Source organism: Rhinolophus ferrumequinum, chromosome 13 (assembly GCF_004115265.2).
Source record: "Rhinolophus ferrumequinum isolate MPI-CBG mRhiFer1 chromosome 13, mRhiFer1_v1.p, whole genome shotgun sequence".
Classification (NCBI taxonomy): Eukaryota; Metazoa; Chordata; class Mammalia; order Chiroptera; family Rhinolophidae; genus Rhinolophus; species Rhinolophus ferrumequinum.
This window is the reverse complement of record NC_046296.1, coordinates 46,494,121-46,510,602: the sequence shown is the minus strand read 5'-3', so window position 1 is coordinate 46,510,602 and position 16,482 is coordinate 46,494,121. Positions and strand designations below refer to the sequence as shown.

Sequence of the window (16,482 nt, the reverse complement as noted above, 5' to 3'; positions counted from 1 at the left end):
ACTGTATACCTTTGCTTCAGGTTTTGCCCTGGATATATGTGGTGATCAAAAAGGATCCTGGAGAAAGAGATCCTGACTAGTTCACAACTTAGTCATCAAAAAAATTACCTATAATATTTATGGAAAATTCCTAGATTGAAATGTCAATATGCATAACGATCTCAAATATATTGGGAGCTAAACATTTTCGCAAATCAGAGGTTGTCAATTCTGACACTATCAACATGCTGTGCCTGATAATTCTTTCTTGTGAGGGCTATCCTGTACATTGTAGAATGTTTAGTGACATCCCTAGATGCCAATAGCATCCCCCACCCCACGTTGTGACAACTAAAAATGTCTTCAAACATTGCCAAATCACTGCTGGGAAGCAAAATCACCCATGTTGTGAACCATAACCACAAACATATCAGGAACTCCACATTCTTATAGCATAGTCTCAAGGTCACCCACTTTTATAGCATAGTGTCAAGGTCACCCACTTTTATAGCATAGTGTCAAGGTCATCCAACCCCATTCTTTTCCTCCCAGAGTGTCCCAGGTATGTAGGTTGCTTCTCCCTTTCAGTGGCTGCTACAGCTCATGAGATTCGTTGTCACACTTCTTCCCAGAGCCTGGCTCCAGAGCTAGATACAGCTCTCCAACCCCTGCCTTGATGCTACCAAAAGACAAGCACATGTGCCCTTTTCATTTTAAGTGTTTTCATTTCAGGGAAACAGGAGATAAGTAAAACAACAAAGATGAAAAGGGTTTTAATCAAAGCTTCAAGGATCAGAAACCAACTCAAATTGGCTGGAGTAAAAGGGCCCAGAAACATCTATGTCACGCACAAGAGACCTAGTCCAGCTGGACCTCCTTCAGACTGGAAATGGGACCTGGGAAGTAGCCAGAAAATAAGGCGTCTGCTCTCTCTGCTTCTCCCAGGGCCACACGCTTTCTCTTCTCCATCTCGTTCTGCCCTCGTCTTCTACATCTTATTCAGGGCCCATACGGCTGTCAGCTTGGCTCCTGTAGTTTTCAAGGCTTTCTGGGTCCCGATTCCAAAATCCTAAGGGAGATCTTGATTGACCTAACTTATCCTTTTTTTTTTTTTTTTTTGCTAGACCATAGGCTCATAACTAGCAGAGTCACTTAATTTCAGCAATTGTTATTTCTGCACCTGAGCATTATATTTGAGGCTCTTACTTCAGAAGTTGTGTGAGGTTAAAGATACAGGTGTAACCAGGCTTTTAAAAGTGAAAAGTACAAAAAAAAGAAAGAAAAAAAAAAGGGTGGTGAACACACAATGTAATTTATAGATGATGTGATACAGAATTGTACACCTGAAATCTATGTAATTTTACTAACAATTGTCACCCCAATAAATTAAATAAATAAATAATTTTTTTAAAAAAGTGAAAAGTACTATACAAATTTGTGGAATTTCTATTTTATAATGTTATATAATAAATCATGGAATCATTTGGAATTCACAGTAACAGTTACATGAGGAGTTTGATATCGTAAAAAGAACACAAAATTAAAATAGAGATCTGGGCTGTGTGACCTTAGGCAAGTCACTTCACTGCTCAGAATTATAGGAATAATAAGGTCCGTTCTACTTCCTCAAGAGTTTTGTAGGTGGTCCAGATAAGAAAGTTGTTGAGAAAACACACTGCAGACTGGTATAAACCTTTATCATTATTATTATTATCTTCTCTAATTTAAATCAATATATGGACAGGCACTATGAGTTAGAAAGTCAGGAATCGTCTTTTGGCTGCAAGCCCAACTGAAAGGGAAATTCATTACCCCACATAACAGTGGTCAAGAGGTGGGCCCAGCCTCCAGGCATAAGACAGTCAAAGCTCCAGCTCCATTTCTCTGTAATTCACTTAGCTGCCCTCCTCCGTTTTGTGTGGGCTTTTTCTTCAGACTGACTTGTCTCACGGTCACAAGATGGCTGCCAGCATACCTAGAGCAACCTGCCCCCTGTTCATTTCCAACAACAGAAAGACTTGACTGCTTGTTCATTTCCAACAAGAGAGGCAAGGCAACCTCTCCCTGAAAAACAAAGGAATAAAGTCTTTCTCTCTGATACAACTCACGACACAGCCCACCCTTGAACTAGTCACCATCCCTTGGAGAGGGCCCTGTGCTGATGGGCTCAAACACTCAAGCAACCACCAGCAAGGAAACACACACACACACATACACACACACACACACATATATTATATGAAAACATATATATATATATATATATATGTATGTATCGTGCGGGAGACCCTGCTCGCTGCGCCATTTGTCATGCAGGGCGGCCTGCGGGGTCTCAGCTCCCGCTCCCCACATAAGAACGCAGGACATGGTGAGGCCAAAAAGGAACACCCACGGAGCCATAGGTAGGGGAGTCACACCACTATACTCTCGCTGGCGGCTGGGTTGGAGACACAGGAAGCAGGAGCCACACTGTTCCCAACCCTCACTGCGCTGCTTGCAGGCTCAGCCACCACCTTCTTGCTAGCCCCCATTTTCTGCTAGCGTAGCCACAGCAGTTATATTAGTGGCCAATGGCTCACTGGTTACAGCTGACGGCCAACGAGCCACAGCTGATGGCCATTTGATCACAGTCGATGGCCATTTACTACCTGAGCCAGCACCTTTCTATGTGAGGCCGAGAGCCTGGAAACTGCTTTTTGGGGCTCTGTCCCCACAGTATATATATATATATATATATATTTATATATATTATATAATTATATAAATGTTATATAAATATTATATAAATTATATATTATATAAATATATGTGTGTGTATATATATATATATATATATATATATAGAGAGAGAGAGAGAGAGAGAGAGAGAGAGAGAGAGAGCCATCCTTGGCTTAGACTTGGAATCTATACCCATGCTAGGAGCTGGGAATGGGTCAGCTTCTTCTGCGTGCATTTATTCCCTTTACCAAATTAAGGTTGTATTCAGCAGGAGTAAGGGCAGAAGCAAATGCTCTGCTTAGGTAAGCAACAGTGTCCAGTCCATATAGCCTGGCTCAGAGGACATCTTCAAGTAGCCTGGTGCATTCTTAGGAGCCAACATTTTGGGAAAAGACAAAATTTCCCTTGCCTTCCCTGCTTATTTGGCTTGCACTTTGCTGTTGGAAGGAACCGGAAAGAGAAGAAAAATAAAGGATAAGAGAAAAACTACTTTCCTCTCTGGTTCCCTCTCTCTCTCTCTCTCTCTCTCTCTCTCTCTCTCTCTCTCTCTCTCCTTCATAGAAACCTGGGGAATTATAATAGTGACCACTGGTGTCATGGCAAAAGGAAATGCAATGTTTGAGACCCAACCCAAAGAAATATGATCTATGTAAAAGTTTCTATGCAGATCCAAGCCACGTCCATATTGTAAAAGCCCCTCCTAGTACTAGCCTTCCTTCTTCCATCTTTACCAGAAAATCCCACATCCACTAACAACCAGCTGAGGCTTTACAGAGATGGGGAAGCAAGGCTGCAGATGTGGCCTCTCCCCATTCAGAGATCCCTGTCCTCAAGGGATTCTTGGCATTTTGGAAATACAGCACAAGCCTCTCATAACTACTAAATGTTTCCAGATGGACACTGGCTCTTTCTGCCTCATGGACAAAGAGTATTGTTAGGTGCTTCCCCATGCAGCATCATAGATCAGACAAACACTAGCATTATATAAACCCTACACATCAACTAGGACATATATTTCTGCAACTGAGTGGCTCAAGTAAGCCTCTAGAGGGCTTATTAAAAATGATGAATGCAAAAATAATTTTTAAGCCTTCCATGTCTCCCTGTAGCCTAAAGGATCAATTTCACATTCTTTAGGCATGACATTCAAGGCCGACATAGCCCCTTCTTTCCTCTCTAACACTCTGATTCATCTCCCAGTCTGGCTGAGCAGCTCCCAATTTCTGAAGTTATTCTGTCCCCTGTGTCCTTTCCTTCCCGCACCACTCATTGTTTTCCAACCTGCCAGTTAAACTAATTCAAGCCTCTTCTAATCCCCATGCCCAAAACCTATTTCACCATCCACCCTTCTTGCCATCACTGTATCCTCTACAGCAGAGGTTCTTAATTCTGGCTGCACAATGGAGTCACCTGGGAGCTTTAAAACAGTACTGATACCAACTCAGACCAATTAAATCAGAATGTAGATGAGGGCAGTGTGCTTGCTTATCCGAAACAGCCAAGTCAAGTGGTAGAAGGCAAATTCAGGGCCTCTGGACTCCAATTCCACTTCTTTCCAGCTTTGTGACCTTGGACAAAGTACCTAATGTCTGCATGCCTCCAATTCCTTACCTCTAAAATTAAGGCAAGCAACAGCCTTAATTTTACCTCATCAGGTTGCTGTGAAGATTTAGTGAGTTAATGTATTACTGACACTCAATATGTGCTCAATCAATGTTAGTTACGATGCGTGCACATCAATCTCCCTCTAGAAGGGTCAGAGCAACTTGATAATAGGACCTGCATCTTGTTCCTCTCTGCTTAGCTCAGAACACACACGCAATTTTTTTTCCGAATGATTAAATGGATGTATGAATGAAGATGAAATTTTGACTTTAGGAGATCAGGGAGATTTACATAGAAGAGGTGGCCCATAAACTGAACCTTGAAAGATGGATAGGCTATGAGAGGCAGATATGGAGTTATAGTAAGGTATTCCAGCTAGAATAATAATAAGAGCTTGAGCCAAGACACTGATTTACAGGGTATAGAGAAAAGACCAAAAGCCTCGAGTGTGTGGAGGTCAGAGGAGAGGATTACAGAAGAGAATTGCAGTGAGATGGTTCAAAAGGTAAGTTGGGCCACTTCGTGAAGAGTTTTTAGTGCCTCACTGAGGAATTTGGGCTTTATTCTGTGGAGAATGAGTGGACTGTGAAAAACAATTCTGAGAGGGTGAATGCATAATCAGAGGTGTGCTTTAGGAAGCTGATCCTTTCCAACTGCAAGAAAGGGCGACTTGGAGCAAGAAAAGCTAGGAGAAAAGAGTGGGTTAGGAGATTACTATAGCTCCCCATTTCATATCAACATTGTCTGTATATGTTAAGTCTTCCCAAGAAATCATTTTATTAATTTCTGATTCATTAACATATGTGCACAGGGTAAGCATTTAAATAGAACAAAACTGTAGGACTCACTCCCATATTTGATCACCATTTACCCAGTTCTCTTTTCCCTGAAGCAACAACTGTAAGAATTATAGAAATTATAGAAACAGAAAGAATTATAAGAGAGTATTGATGAATTCTACCAAACATTTAAAGAACTGACGCCAATCTTTCTCAAAACTTTTCCAAAATATTGCAGATGAGGGAATACTTCTTAACTCACTCTATGAGGCCACTTTTTCCCAGCTACAAAATCAAAGATACTACGAGAAAACTACAGTTTTCCTTATCAATACAATATCCTTTATGAAAATTGATGGAAAAAGCCTCAACAAAATATTAGCAAATTTGAATTCAGCAGCATATTAAAATAACTAAACACCATGACCATGTGAGATTTATTCCTGGAATGCAGGGATAGTTGAACATACAAAATCAACTAATGTAATACACCATGATAATAGAATGAAAGAGAAAAAACACACAAGATTATCTCAATTGATGCAAAAAAAGCATTTGAAAAAATTCAACACATTTTTATGACTAAAACACTCACAAACTAGGAATAAAAGGAAACTACCTCAACATAATAAAAGCCATATATGAAAAACTCGCAGCAAACATCACATTCAATGGTGAAAGATTGAAAGCTTTTCCTCTAAGATCGGGAACAAGGCAAAAATGTATACCTGTTTTCATCATTTCTATTCAACAAAGTATTGGAAGTTCTAGCCAGAGGAATTAATCAAGAAAAAGAAATAAAAGGCACCCAAACTGGAAAAGAAGAAGTAAAATTATGCTGTTGGCAGATGATATGATTTAATATGCAGGAAATCCTAAAGACTACGCAATCAATTTTTGAAAACTAATAAATGAATTCAGCAAAGGAGCAGGATGCAAAGTAAACACACAAAAATCAGTTGCATTTCTATATACTAACAGTGAACAATCCAAAAGGATATTAAGAAAACAAGTCCATTTGCACGAAAAAGAATAAAATACTTAGGAATTAATTAACCAAGGAGGTGAAGACTTGTACAATGAAAACTACAAAACATTATTGAAAGAAACTAAAGAAGACATACATAGAAACCTATCCTACGTTATCAATTAAAAGACTTAATATTGTTAAGGTATTAATAGTACCCAAAGCAATCTACAAATTCAATGCAATACCTATCAAAATCCCAATGATGTTTTTTGTAGAAATAGAAAAATCCCCAAAATTTATATGGAATCTCAAGGGACCTGAATAGCCAAACAATCTTGGGGGTGAAAAAAGAGGAGAGCTAAAGGACTGTTCCTAATTTTTAACACTGACTACAAAACTACAGTAATCGAAACAGTGGCGTACAGGCATAGAGACACACATATAAACCAATGGAATAAAATAGAGAGTCCAGAAATTAACCCTCACATACATGGTCAAGTGATTTTTGACGAGGGTGCTGAGACCATTGAATGGAGAAAAGACAGTCTCTTCAACAAATGGTGCTGGCAAAAGTGGATATCCATATGCAAAAGAACAAAATTGGACCCTTACTTAACACCATATACAAAAATAAACTCAAATGAATCAAAGATCTAAATCTAAGGTCTAAAACTATAAAATTCATAGAATACAACATAGGACAAAAGCTTCAAAACATTGAATTTGGCCATGATTTCTTGGATATAACACCCAAAGTCTTAAACAACAAAAGAAAAAATAGACAAATTGGACTTCACGAAAATTTTTAAAATTTTGTGCATCGAATGACCCTACCAACAGAGTAAAAAAGGCAATCCATAGAATGGGATAAAATATTTGCAAATTATATATCTGTTAAAGGATTAATATCCAGAATGTATAGGTGACTCCTAAAATTCAACAACAACAAGAAAAACAACCTGATTAAAAACTGAGCAAAGTATTTGAATAAACATCTCTTCAAATAAGATATAGAAATGCCCAAAAATACATGAAAAGATGCTCAGCATCACTAATCACTAGGGAAATGCAAATCAAAACCACAAAGTGATGCTATCTCATACCATTAGGATGATTACTATCAAAAGAAAGAGAAAATAAGTGTTGGCAAGGATGTGGAGACATTGGAACGCTTGTGCACTGTTAGCGGGAATGTAAAATGGTACAGCCACTCTGGAAAACAGTACGGAGTTTCCTCAAAGAAATGAAAAATAGAATTACCATTTGACCTAGCAATACTATTTCCGGGTATGTACACAAAAGAAATGAAAGCAGGACCTCAATGAGATATTTGTACACTCAAGTCCACAGCAGCATTATTCACAATAACAAAAAGTGGAAGCAACCCAAGTGTCCATCAGCTGATGAATGGATAAGCAAAATGGGGTATCTACTTATAATGGAATATTATTAAGGCTTAAAAAGAAAAGAAATTCTGACATACACTATAACATGGATGAAACCTGAGAACATTATGCTACTTGAAATAGCATAATCACAAAAAGAAAAGTATTATATGACTCCATTTATATGAAGTACTACAGTAGTCAAAATCATAGAGACAGAAAGCAGAATGGTGGTTGCCAGGGACTGGGGGGAAGGGGAAAACGAAGAATTATTGTTTAGTGGGCATAGAGTTTCAATTTTACAAGATAAAAGGAGTTCTGGAGCTGAATGGTGGTCATGATGGCACATTATAAATATATTTAATACTGCTGAACTGTACACTTAGAAAAGGTTAATATTAAAAATTACTTGTTAAGATAGTAAATTTTATGTTTGTGTATTTTACCACAATAATAAAAAAAATGGAGGGAAAAACCATATAAATATAAGGTGATACTATTATTTATTACCACCTTACTCTTTTCTGACTCTGGGCAATAAAGGACCTAATTAAATTGGCTGGCTACTCTACTTGCATGAACGTGTATTTTTATTTCATAATCAGGCTTCATTTGTCTCACCAGAACTTCATATTCAGGACTCTATGTTACATCTCATGGCACAATCCATAAATTTATGAATCAGTAATACATCCTTTTGCAAACCCCCATTGTTCCATTTTTGTTAGAACCCTGGTGAGCACAAGAGGAATTAAGGCTCCAGCATTACGTACTGTGTACCCCACAATTTCGGGATATTGAACCACCTGCAGGAAGTGCTTAACAGTGCTGGTAGCTGTCCTCATCCCCAACTTCTTGAAAAGCTGAGAGAGGGTTTGATTTTTTTTCACATATATCAAAAGGCACATTTACATTTTTAGTGTGTGAGTAAATGGACTGAGCAAGGAAAGAAACTGAAGTGGTAAGAAAGAAGCCTCAAACATTGTGATTCCAAAAGACCAGAATGATTCTGGTCAGGTTCCATTACTGTTGAGTCAGCACTGGGGAGATATCTCCTCTGGGGATCATGAGTTTCCTGGAATCCTGGGTTTTTTTGTTTGTTTTTTTATTCATCCATCCCAGCATGTAAAGGTCAGGTCCACTGTGTCTTCTAAAGTTGTAGGACAGATCTGAGAGCACTTCTCTCTGCAATCCATCTTCCCTTTTGGTTTGTTTGTTGACTATCAGTAATACTTATGGGAATGTAATTCACATACATTAAATACACCTTTGAGAGTGTAAAATTCAGTAGTTTTTAGTGTGTTCATAAGATTGTCTTCCCTTTGTTTGTTTCCTTTAATATTATTATTGTTTCCTAGGGAAAGGAAAGAGTCTTAATTCCTCACTCATTGATTGAGCACATTAAAAAAATCACATAAAGAAAAATGAGCACATAAAAAAAAAATCATATAAAAATCCCTGCCATCATGGAGCTTGCATTCCAGTAGAGAACACCAACAATAATAAATAAAATAAGCAAATCATAGAGTATGTCAGAGGTCATAAGTGACATGGGAAAAAAAGATAGTAGAAAAAGGATAGGGGGTACCATTTGGTGGTGGGGAGGAGAGGGATTACAATTTTAAACTGGGTGGTTAGGGAAATTATCAAGAGAAGATAACGTTTAAGCAAAGACTTGAAAGAACAAAGGAGTAAATCATGGTTTTATCTGGGGAGAGGGCACCCAAGGAGAGTATAAATAGTAAGTGCAGAGACCCTGAGGTGAGAGGTACGTTCCAGAAACAGCCAGGAAGCTGGTGTGTTTGGAGCTTAGTAAGTGAGGAGATGAATAGTGGGAAATAAAGTCAGAAGGACCAATGGTGGTCAATCCATATAGAGTCTTATTCACTTGTATAGACTTGGCTTTCATTCTAAGTAAAGTGGGGAACCACTGTAGAGGTTTGACCGGAAGAATGCCATGAACTGATTTACTTCAAATAGGATTGTGCTGGCTGCTGTTTAGACGGTAGAATGCAGGGCAAGAAGGAGACAGCCTAGGTAGGAGGCTAATTGTAATAACAAAGGAGAGAGTAGGCATGGCCTGGACCAGGTGGCAATGGTAAAGATGGTGAGAAATGGTCAGATTCTGAATATATTAAGAAGAATATAGAGCCAATAGGCTGGACTAATAGAAAAGATGTGGGCTATGGGGGAAAGAGAAGTCAAGAATGGCTCATAGAAGAAAGTTGCAATGCTGAATGGTAACAGCCATTGGTGGGGCTGGTTAGGTGGGTCCAGAAGGGAAGCTGGACATCGCGCATTTATCCCATAGGAAAGTTAAATTGTCAGGCCTGAAAACGTGTTGGTTGTTCAGGAGCATCTCAAGTTAGTAAAAAAAAAAAAATTGTACTTGTTACCACACTATTTTCAAAAGATGACCCAGCAATTTAAGCATCAAATTGCCAAATAGATCGTATGTATTTTATTTCTATTTCTATTATTTGCCTATGACTTAACCAGTAGTCAACTACCTTAATTGGGAAACTTAACAATTGCATTTATTGCTGGAAATTAGCAAAGTGATCCATTCCATTAGGGGTTCCCATTGCTGCCTAATTTCATTGTAACAAAACCTTTCATATATTAAACAGTTTAAGTTAATTGCATCTGGTACTTGTATTACCACCTCAACTATCATCTAATAGTTGTTTTTTTTGTTAAGAAACTGTGCATAGGACTGTATCTAAATATTGGACATAAGCTTATACTGGACCTAGTTAATACCAGGTAGTGTTTATCTCTTTCAAATCTCTATCCAGTGACATCATTTTGGTGGCTTTAAAATCAGCCGTGGTGAGAGAATTTACACCACAGGAATCAACGAACACTACAGGTCAGGGCTTCTATTCAGAGAGCAAGTTTACTGGCATGCCACTCAGCACAGAGGAGAGTAGGGCTGAGAATCCCAGTGTTAGGCCACACAGCAGGGGCCCTGGGCGGAGGGCAGGTAATGGAAGCCATGTGCCCCGGGGGGGAGGAGTGTTTAGAATTGTTGGCTTATAAGGATCATGAAAAGCAGACTGACTTTAAGTCTATACTTCTTACGATGTTTTCCCTTATTGCTTGTGCCCAGGGCACAGCCTTTCCACCTAATCTCCTCTCCAAGCTAATCCTACTCACTTCCTGGTCGTCATGGGTACACAAGACATTTTACTGTTCTAAGCCTTAGTTTCCTCATCTGCCCACTGGGGATCATAAAATCTACCCTGCTGGCTTACTGTGAGGATTCGAGACAATATAGAGTCACAGTATATGTTCAATTAGTGGTGGTTTGCATAAACCTTGCCAGGTTTCGTCATAGCCTTCTGAGAAGGGGGGAAACCCCCTAGAAGTCACCAGCATCTTGGTATCCACTCTGCTTCCCAACCTCTGAGCCTCTGTCGATACTGTTCTGCCACTTGGGCCACTTCTCCCCTATGAAACTTGGTTCATCTTTCAAAAGTGACCCAATTGCTGCCACCTCTGTGAGACTTTCTCTCATTCCCATGGCTGACATAAGCTCTCCTTCCTCTAAACTTCCCTGGCCTCTTGGGGAATCTCTGGCACGACCCCAGACCTACCGGATTAGAATCTGTATTTTAAGAAGATTCCCAGGTGAGTCATAGGCACATTAAGATTTTGGAAGCTTTGCTCTACACTGCTGTTTCTCAAACTGGGGAGGTTTTTAAAAGCTTCACGCCTACACCCAACACCCAAGAGATTCTGATTCAGTTGGTTTGAGGTGCAGCCTGGGCATCAGGGTCCTTTAAAACTCCCAGATGATACTCATATGCAACCAAGTTTGAGAATCACTGCTCTATAAACTCCCTTTATACTCCTTATGGGGCTTGCACATTCTCTAACGGTGTGGTGATTTGTGTCCACGTATGTTTTCCCACTTCTGTTAAACTGTACACCTTTTAAGAGCAAGAATTCTTTTTTTAATTCCATTTTTTATCACCTTTTACCTAACATAACATTACCTCGCACTCTCATAGGAGTTTAATAAATATTTATTGGATGAATGATGAACGAATTATTTGAAATCTAAAAATGTTCTCTGGATACCGTAAGTGTGGCTTTTGTCATAATTTGAGACTGGTTGAACATATTCTCGAAACTGTCAAGTGATTTCCTCTTTATTTCTAAGTGAAGACCAAATTTCTAAAGAACAGAAGGCTGGTGACTAGGCTAGGTTTTCTAACCGAGAATGGACTCGGTACCAGCACTCCGGCCCCTGCCACCTCCATGAGCTCGCAGCTTAAATCCTGCCTCCAGAGGGCAAGGCAACATGAAGCAGCCCCACCCCACACGGCGAGCATCCAATTCAGAAAGAACCCTTGGCTGAAAGATGTTATTGTTTCTTCCTCCCCAGGGCGCCGTTTTGATATTTATGGGGATTGTTGTCCTCACTATGAAGGCACCTGTTATGGAAATGCTCCTTGGTAAGTACTTTTATATGTGCATCTGGATACACTGTTGACATTCTCCTGTGGTCCGAAGAATCCTGCCAAGAAAAGGTTTAAACAGAGCATATAAACAGTTCAGTGTATCTTTTTATGATTAACATGTAGGAGAGAAGTTTAAGTGAGAATGTTAAGTGTAGATCAAATTCAGGATGCATGTGTATATAAATTTTTATATACAGCAAGTATTCTATTATATTGGTGTGTCTCTCTATATGACATATTATACGCTCAGATATACACACATATCTGTATGTATTCTTCAGCAACTAACAAATATTTCAGATATAGCATATTTACAGAGTCTGAATTTAGGGATCTTCTTGTTTCTTAATCTCTCAAAAAAAAAAATAATCACTGACACAGCCTTCCTTGTACCAATGGCAACTCACACCTTAGAAATGAAACCTTTTAAATGTATCCGTTATCATTGGAGAATTTCAGGTAGGCCTTCAGGAAGCAGCAGGTCCACAAGAAGAGGGGAAAGTGCTGATGGATTTAGCACTAAGCCTGAGGGGAATCAGTTCACCGTCACCCCATTGTGCTGTGGCCTTGTCCTGTGGAGTGACCCCCTGGGTCACTGTGAAACTCTGACCAGGAAAGATGTGCAGACAATCCGTATCAGTGGGCCAGGGCTTCCATAACAACATACCACCAACTGGGTGGCTTAGACCTGCAGGATCTTATTCTGTCACAATTCCGTAGGCCAGAAGCACAAAATCGAGGCATCAGCTGGGTCGATGCCTTCAGAGGGCTGGGAGGCTGCAGTCTGTTTCATGCCTTTCTCCTAGCTTCTGGTGTTTGTTGGCAATCGTCAACATTCCTTGGCATCACCCCATCTCTGCCTTTGTCTTCACATGGCATTCTTCGTGTGTGTGTGTGTGTGTGTGTGTGTGTGTGTGTGCTGTGTTCAATTTTCTCCTTTTTATAATGACACCAGTCCATCGTATTGGATGAGGGGCCCAAACTTCTCCACAATGACTAGGTCCTAACTTAACTAACTACATCTGCAATGACCTTTTTTCCAAATAATGTCACATTCTAAGGTAGTCAGAGTAAGCATTTCAACAGATTAATTGGGGAGGGTACACAATTCAACTCATAATATAGTCAGAATGTTCAAGGTGTGTGCAGAGGGAGCCTACATGGTAGAGCTGGGCCTGGAAGAGAAAGAGGTGACACCACTCAGAAGGCAAGGCGGCTCTCAGCCTGGTGGAAGGAGCACGGGGCTGGGAGTTAGAGGGACAGCGTGGGTTCTGGTCTTGACTCCACTCACTACAAACTTGCTGAGGAATATTCACCTTGGAAGCACCGGGTCCTTCATTTCCACCTTGCCCTTCTCAGAGGCTGTCTCCCTGTCCCATAGGAACCTACAGGGTAGTAGGTTTCTAACACAGGGCAATATAGGGGAGTTAGGAAGAGGAAAGATTTCTACTGGAAAACACAGAAAACAAACCCTGGGGCCGTTTCACACTCTGCCAAGTCTCTGGCCTCACAGAACCACAAAGGGAGGTTTGACAGGACTGTCTTATCCCCCTTCCTCAGCCTGCCCTTCTGCAAAACGGTTTTCCCCTCAGGGTTGCTCATTCAGAAAGCAAGAAATCAAAGCAGGAAAAAGAGAGAGTCCTGTCACACATTTCTCTCTCAACGTCCTCACTCACATGTCTGCCTCCCTAGCATCTCCCCCATGTTTCTGCTTGTCTCCATCCCAAGGCCATTCCCGTAAGTCCCCCATCACCCTTCCTCAGTACGGTGACAACCTCCCTGCCCCAAATCCTGACCCCTCTAACTCACTCTGTACCACACCTGATTAATCTCCGGAAAGCCCGCTTCTCGTCACCACTCTCTTGATTTGAACTCCTCAGTGTTTTACCTTTGTCTTCATAATGGAACCACATCTTTTCCTGTTATGGCTCTTACTCCCCGCTGCTGCTCTCCGCTCTACCCCAGCAGCCACCTGGGGGGTACTGACCTCCCATTCCCCTGAGGGTCACATCACTTCTTACCTCCAAGGGATAGCATGGCCTTTGACTATGCTATTCTCTTTCCGCTAATGCTTTTCCTCTCACCCACAAACCCTACTGGTTTTCAAAGTCCAGAGTGCTAACCATTACACAATGGGACCCCTACTGGTTTTCAGGCAGTTTCCCTCTTCCCACCATTTGATCACACCATATTCCTAGGTGCTTCCTTGGCACCCCATATCGAATCCCATCATAGCTGCATGGCATTCACTTCGCCATTTGTCTGGATCCCCCCCAAAAGCTGTCTTGCTCATTTCCAGTGCTCAGCACGTCTCATAGGCACTCAAGAAATACTGCTAAATAAAATTTTATCCTTAGGGATGCTGGATTTTTAAGGTTACAGAGTCCAACTCTGCACCTGTTTTGTTTGGGGCAGCAATTTATGCTCCAAGACTGAATTTGTCTTGGCCAGCCATTTATTTAACATAGGTTCGCTGTGGGAAATTCACAAGCCAATAGCATACAGGACAATGTCTCTTAATAAGCCAATAAAGAAATAACATACTCCAAAGCAATGATAAATTAATTATACTATCACTCCAGGCAAGGAGAGATGGAAGGAATAAAGTCCAAATTTAGATGAGGTGTACCTTTTATACGAGTAGCGATCGGAAGAGCCAGCTTAACCAACCACCAGCTGACTGACAGCTGCCAGTGCAAAAATGAAAGTCACTGTTTCTGAACTAATCAGAAACAGTTTTGGAGACAAAGAGGAAAAACTGAGGGTTGCTAGATGGGCGGGGGGGTTGGGGGTGGGGGGGAGGGTGAGGGGATTGGAGGGCAGTCGGTGACCACAGGATGGCCACGGGGTTTGAAAATTAATCTGGGGAACGTAATTTAGTGGTTACCAGAGGGTAACAGGGGTGGGGGTGGGGGATGAGGGTGAGGGGGATCAAATGTATGGTGATGGAAGGAGAACTGACTCTGGGTGGTGAACACACAATGTAATTTATAGATGATGTGATACAGAATTGCACACCTGAAATCTATGTAATTTTACTAACAATTGTCACCCCAATAAATTTAAAAAATAATAAAAAAAAAAATGAAAGTCACTCGTTGCTAGAGCACGTTTCTAGGAGACGATGGTGCTGGTATTGGAGAGTAGGATGATCTTTGCAGGGCCACTGTGTGGCTTTTGCCACCGTCTCCGAGGAGTAGCCTCTCCAATACAGGAGCCACTGCTCCAAGGGTCTTCAAAAAGCTATTTAGGTCAGCAAAGGGATGCCTTTCCAGACCGAAAACTCTCTAATATTCCTCACAGACTCTCAGTATTTATAGTCGCCTTGCCATAGTTGTTTCTCCACCTGTTCTTACCCATAAGCCCCCAGTGGGGCCGCTCAGCACCTGGGCTGCTGTAATAACAGATGAGATGATGACATCCTAACACAATTTCCTTCATTTTTACATCAAAACAACTTTACTTCTACAAGTGATCTTTTTTTTGTCTTTGCTATTTTAAAAAAAAAAAAAGGATTAAACAACTTAAATCATAAATAAGTGGATTTGGAATTGTATCAAGCCAATACACAAGACGACCCAATTCCATTGTGTGGGTTTTTTTCCCCACACCAAGCAATTCCCAAATACCAGTTGGGTGTCCTACAATTCAACTCAATTCTGACACTACCCGGAAATAGAATCAGATTCTAGGTAGAGAGCTCAGTCGCACAAGACTGCCCCATATTCGGAAGCCAATCATAAGTCCAGGTTGTCCCCTGAGCTTCTGACTCACTAGCTATAAATCAGAGGTTCTCACAATCCCCTTTTTGGGTTCAAGTAATTTGCTAGAGTAGCTCACAGAACTCAGGAAACCTGTTTACTCACTAGGTAACTGACTTATTACAAAGAATATTAAAGGATATGAATGAACAGCCAGATGAAGAGATATAGGACTAGGTCCCAAACAAAGGAGCTTCTGTCCTCCTGAAGTTTAGGGCCCGGCAGCACGCAGAAGCATTCTGGTTCCCTAATCTGGAAGCTTGCTGAAGCCTGTCTTTTTCTGTTTCTTTACGGAGGCTTCATTACATAGGCATGATTGATTAACTCATTGGTCATTGCTGATTGAGTCAACCTCCAGCCCCTTTCTCCTCTTGGGAAATCAAGCAATGGGACTGAAATTTCCAACCCTCCATTCATGGTTGGTTCCCCTGGCAACCAGCTCCCTCATCTTTAGAGTATTCCCAAAAGTCATCTTATTAACATAAACTGAAATGTGGCTGAAAGGGGCCTGTTATGAATAACACAAGACACCCGTTTCACCTTTATGGCTCTGAAGTGATTTCAGGAACTGAGGACAAGAAACCAAGTATTATAACAAAAGATTCTCCTATTGCTCTTATCGCTCAGGAAACTCCAAGGGCTTTAGAAGCTGTGAGCCGTAGTTATGGCCAGAACTGTGGTCAGAAGACCAAAATATATATTTATATAAATCACAATATCACACAGAGCCACCCCATGATCCCCCAAAAACCCTCCCAAGTTAATGTTAAGTGTTTAATTAACATATATCAGAGCTAGCATGTTTGTTTAGATACG

At 40.7% G+C, this 16,482-nt stretch overlaps 1 protein-coding gene across 2 annotated transcripts in view; it reads left to right on the top strand.

The window, feature by feature from the left end:
* Positions 1-16,482, top strand: part of VIT (vitrin) — a 100,683-nt gene that overhangs the window by 10,620 nt on the left and 73,581 nt on the right. For both annotated transcript variants that reach the window (XM_033125645.1, XM_033125644.1), the window contains exon 2: positions 11,830-11,899. In XM_033125645.1, coding sequence (XP_032981536.1) covers positions 11,848-11,899 — 52 coding nt within the window. In that variant the 5' untranslated portion in view covers positions 11,830-11,847. The remainder of the gene's footprint in view (positions 1-11,829; positions 11,900-16,482) is intronic.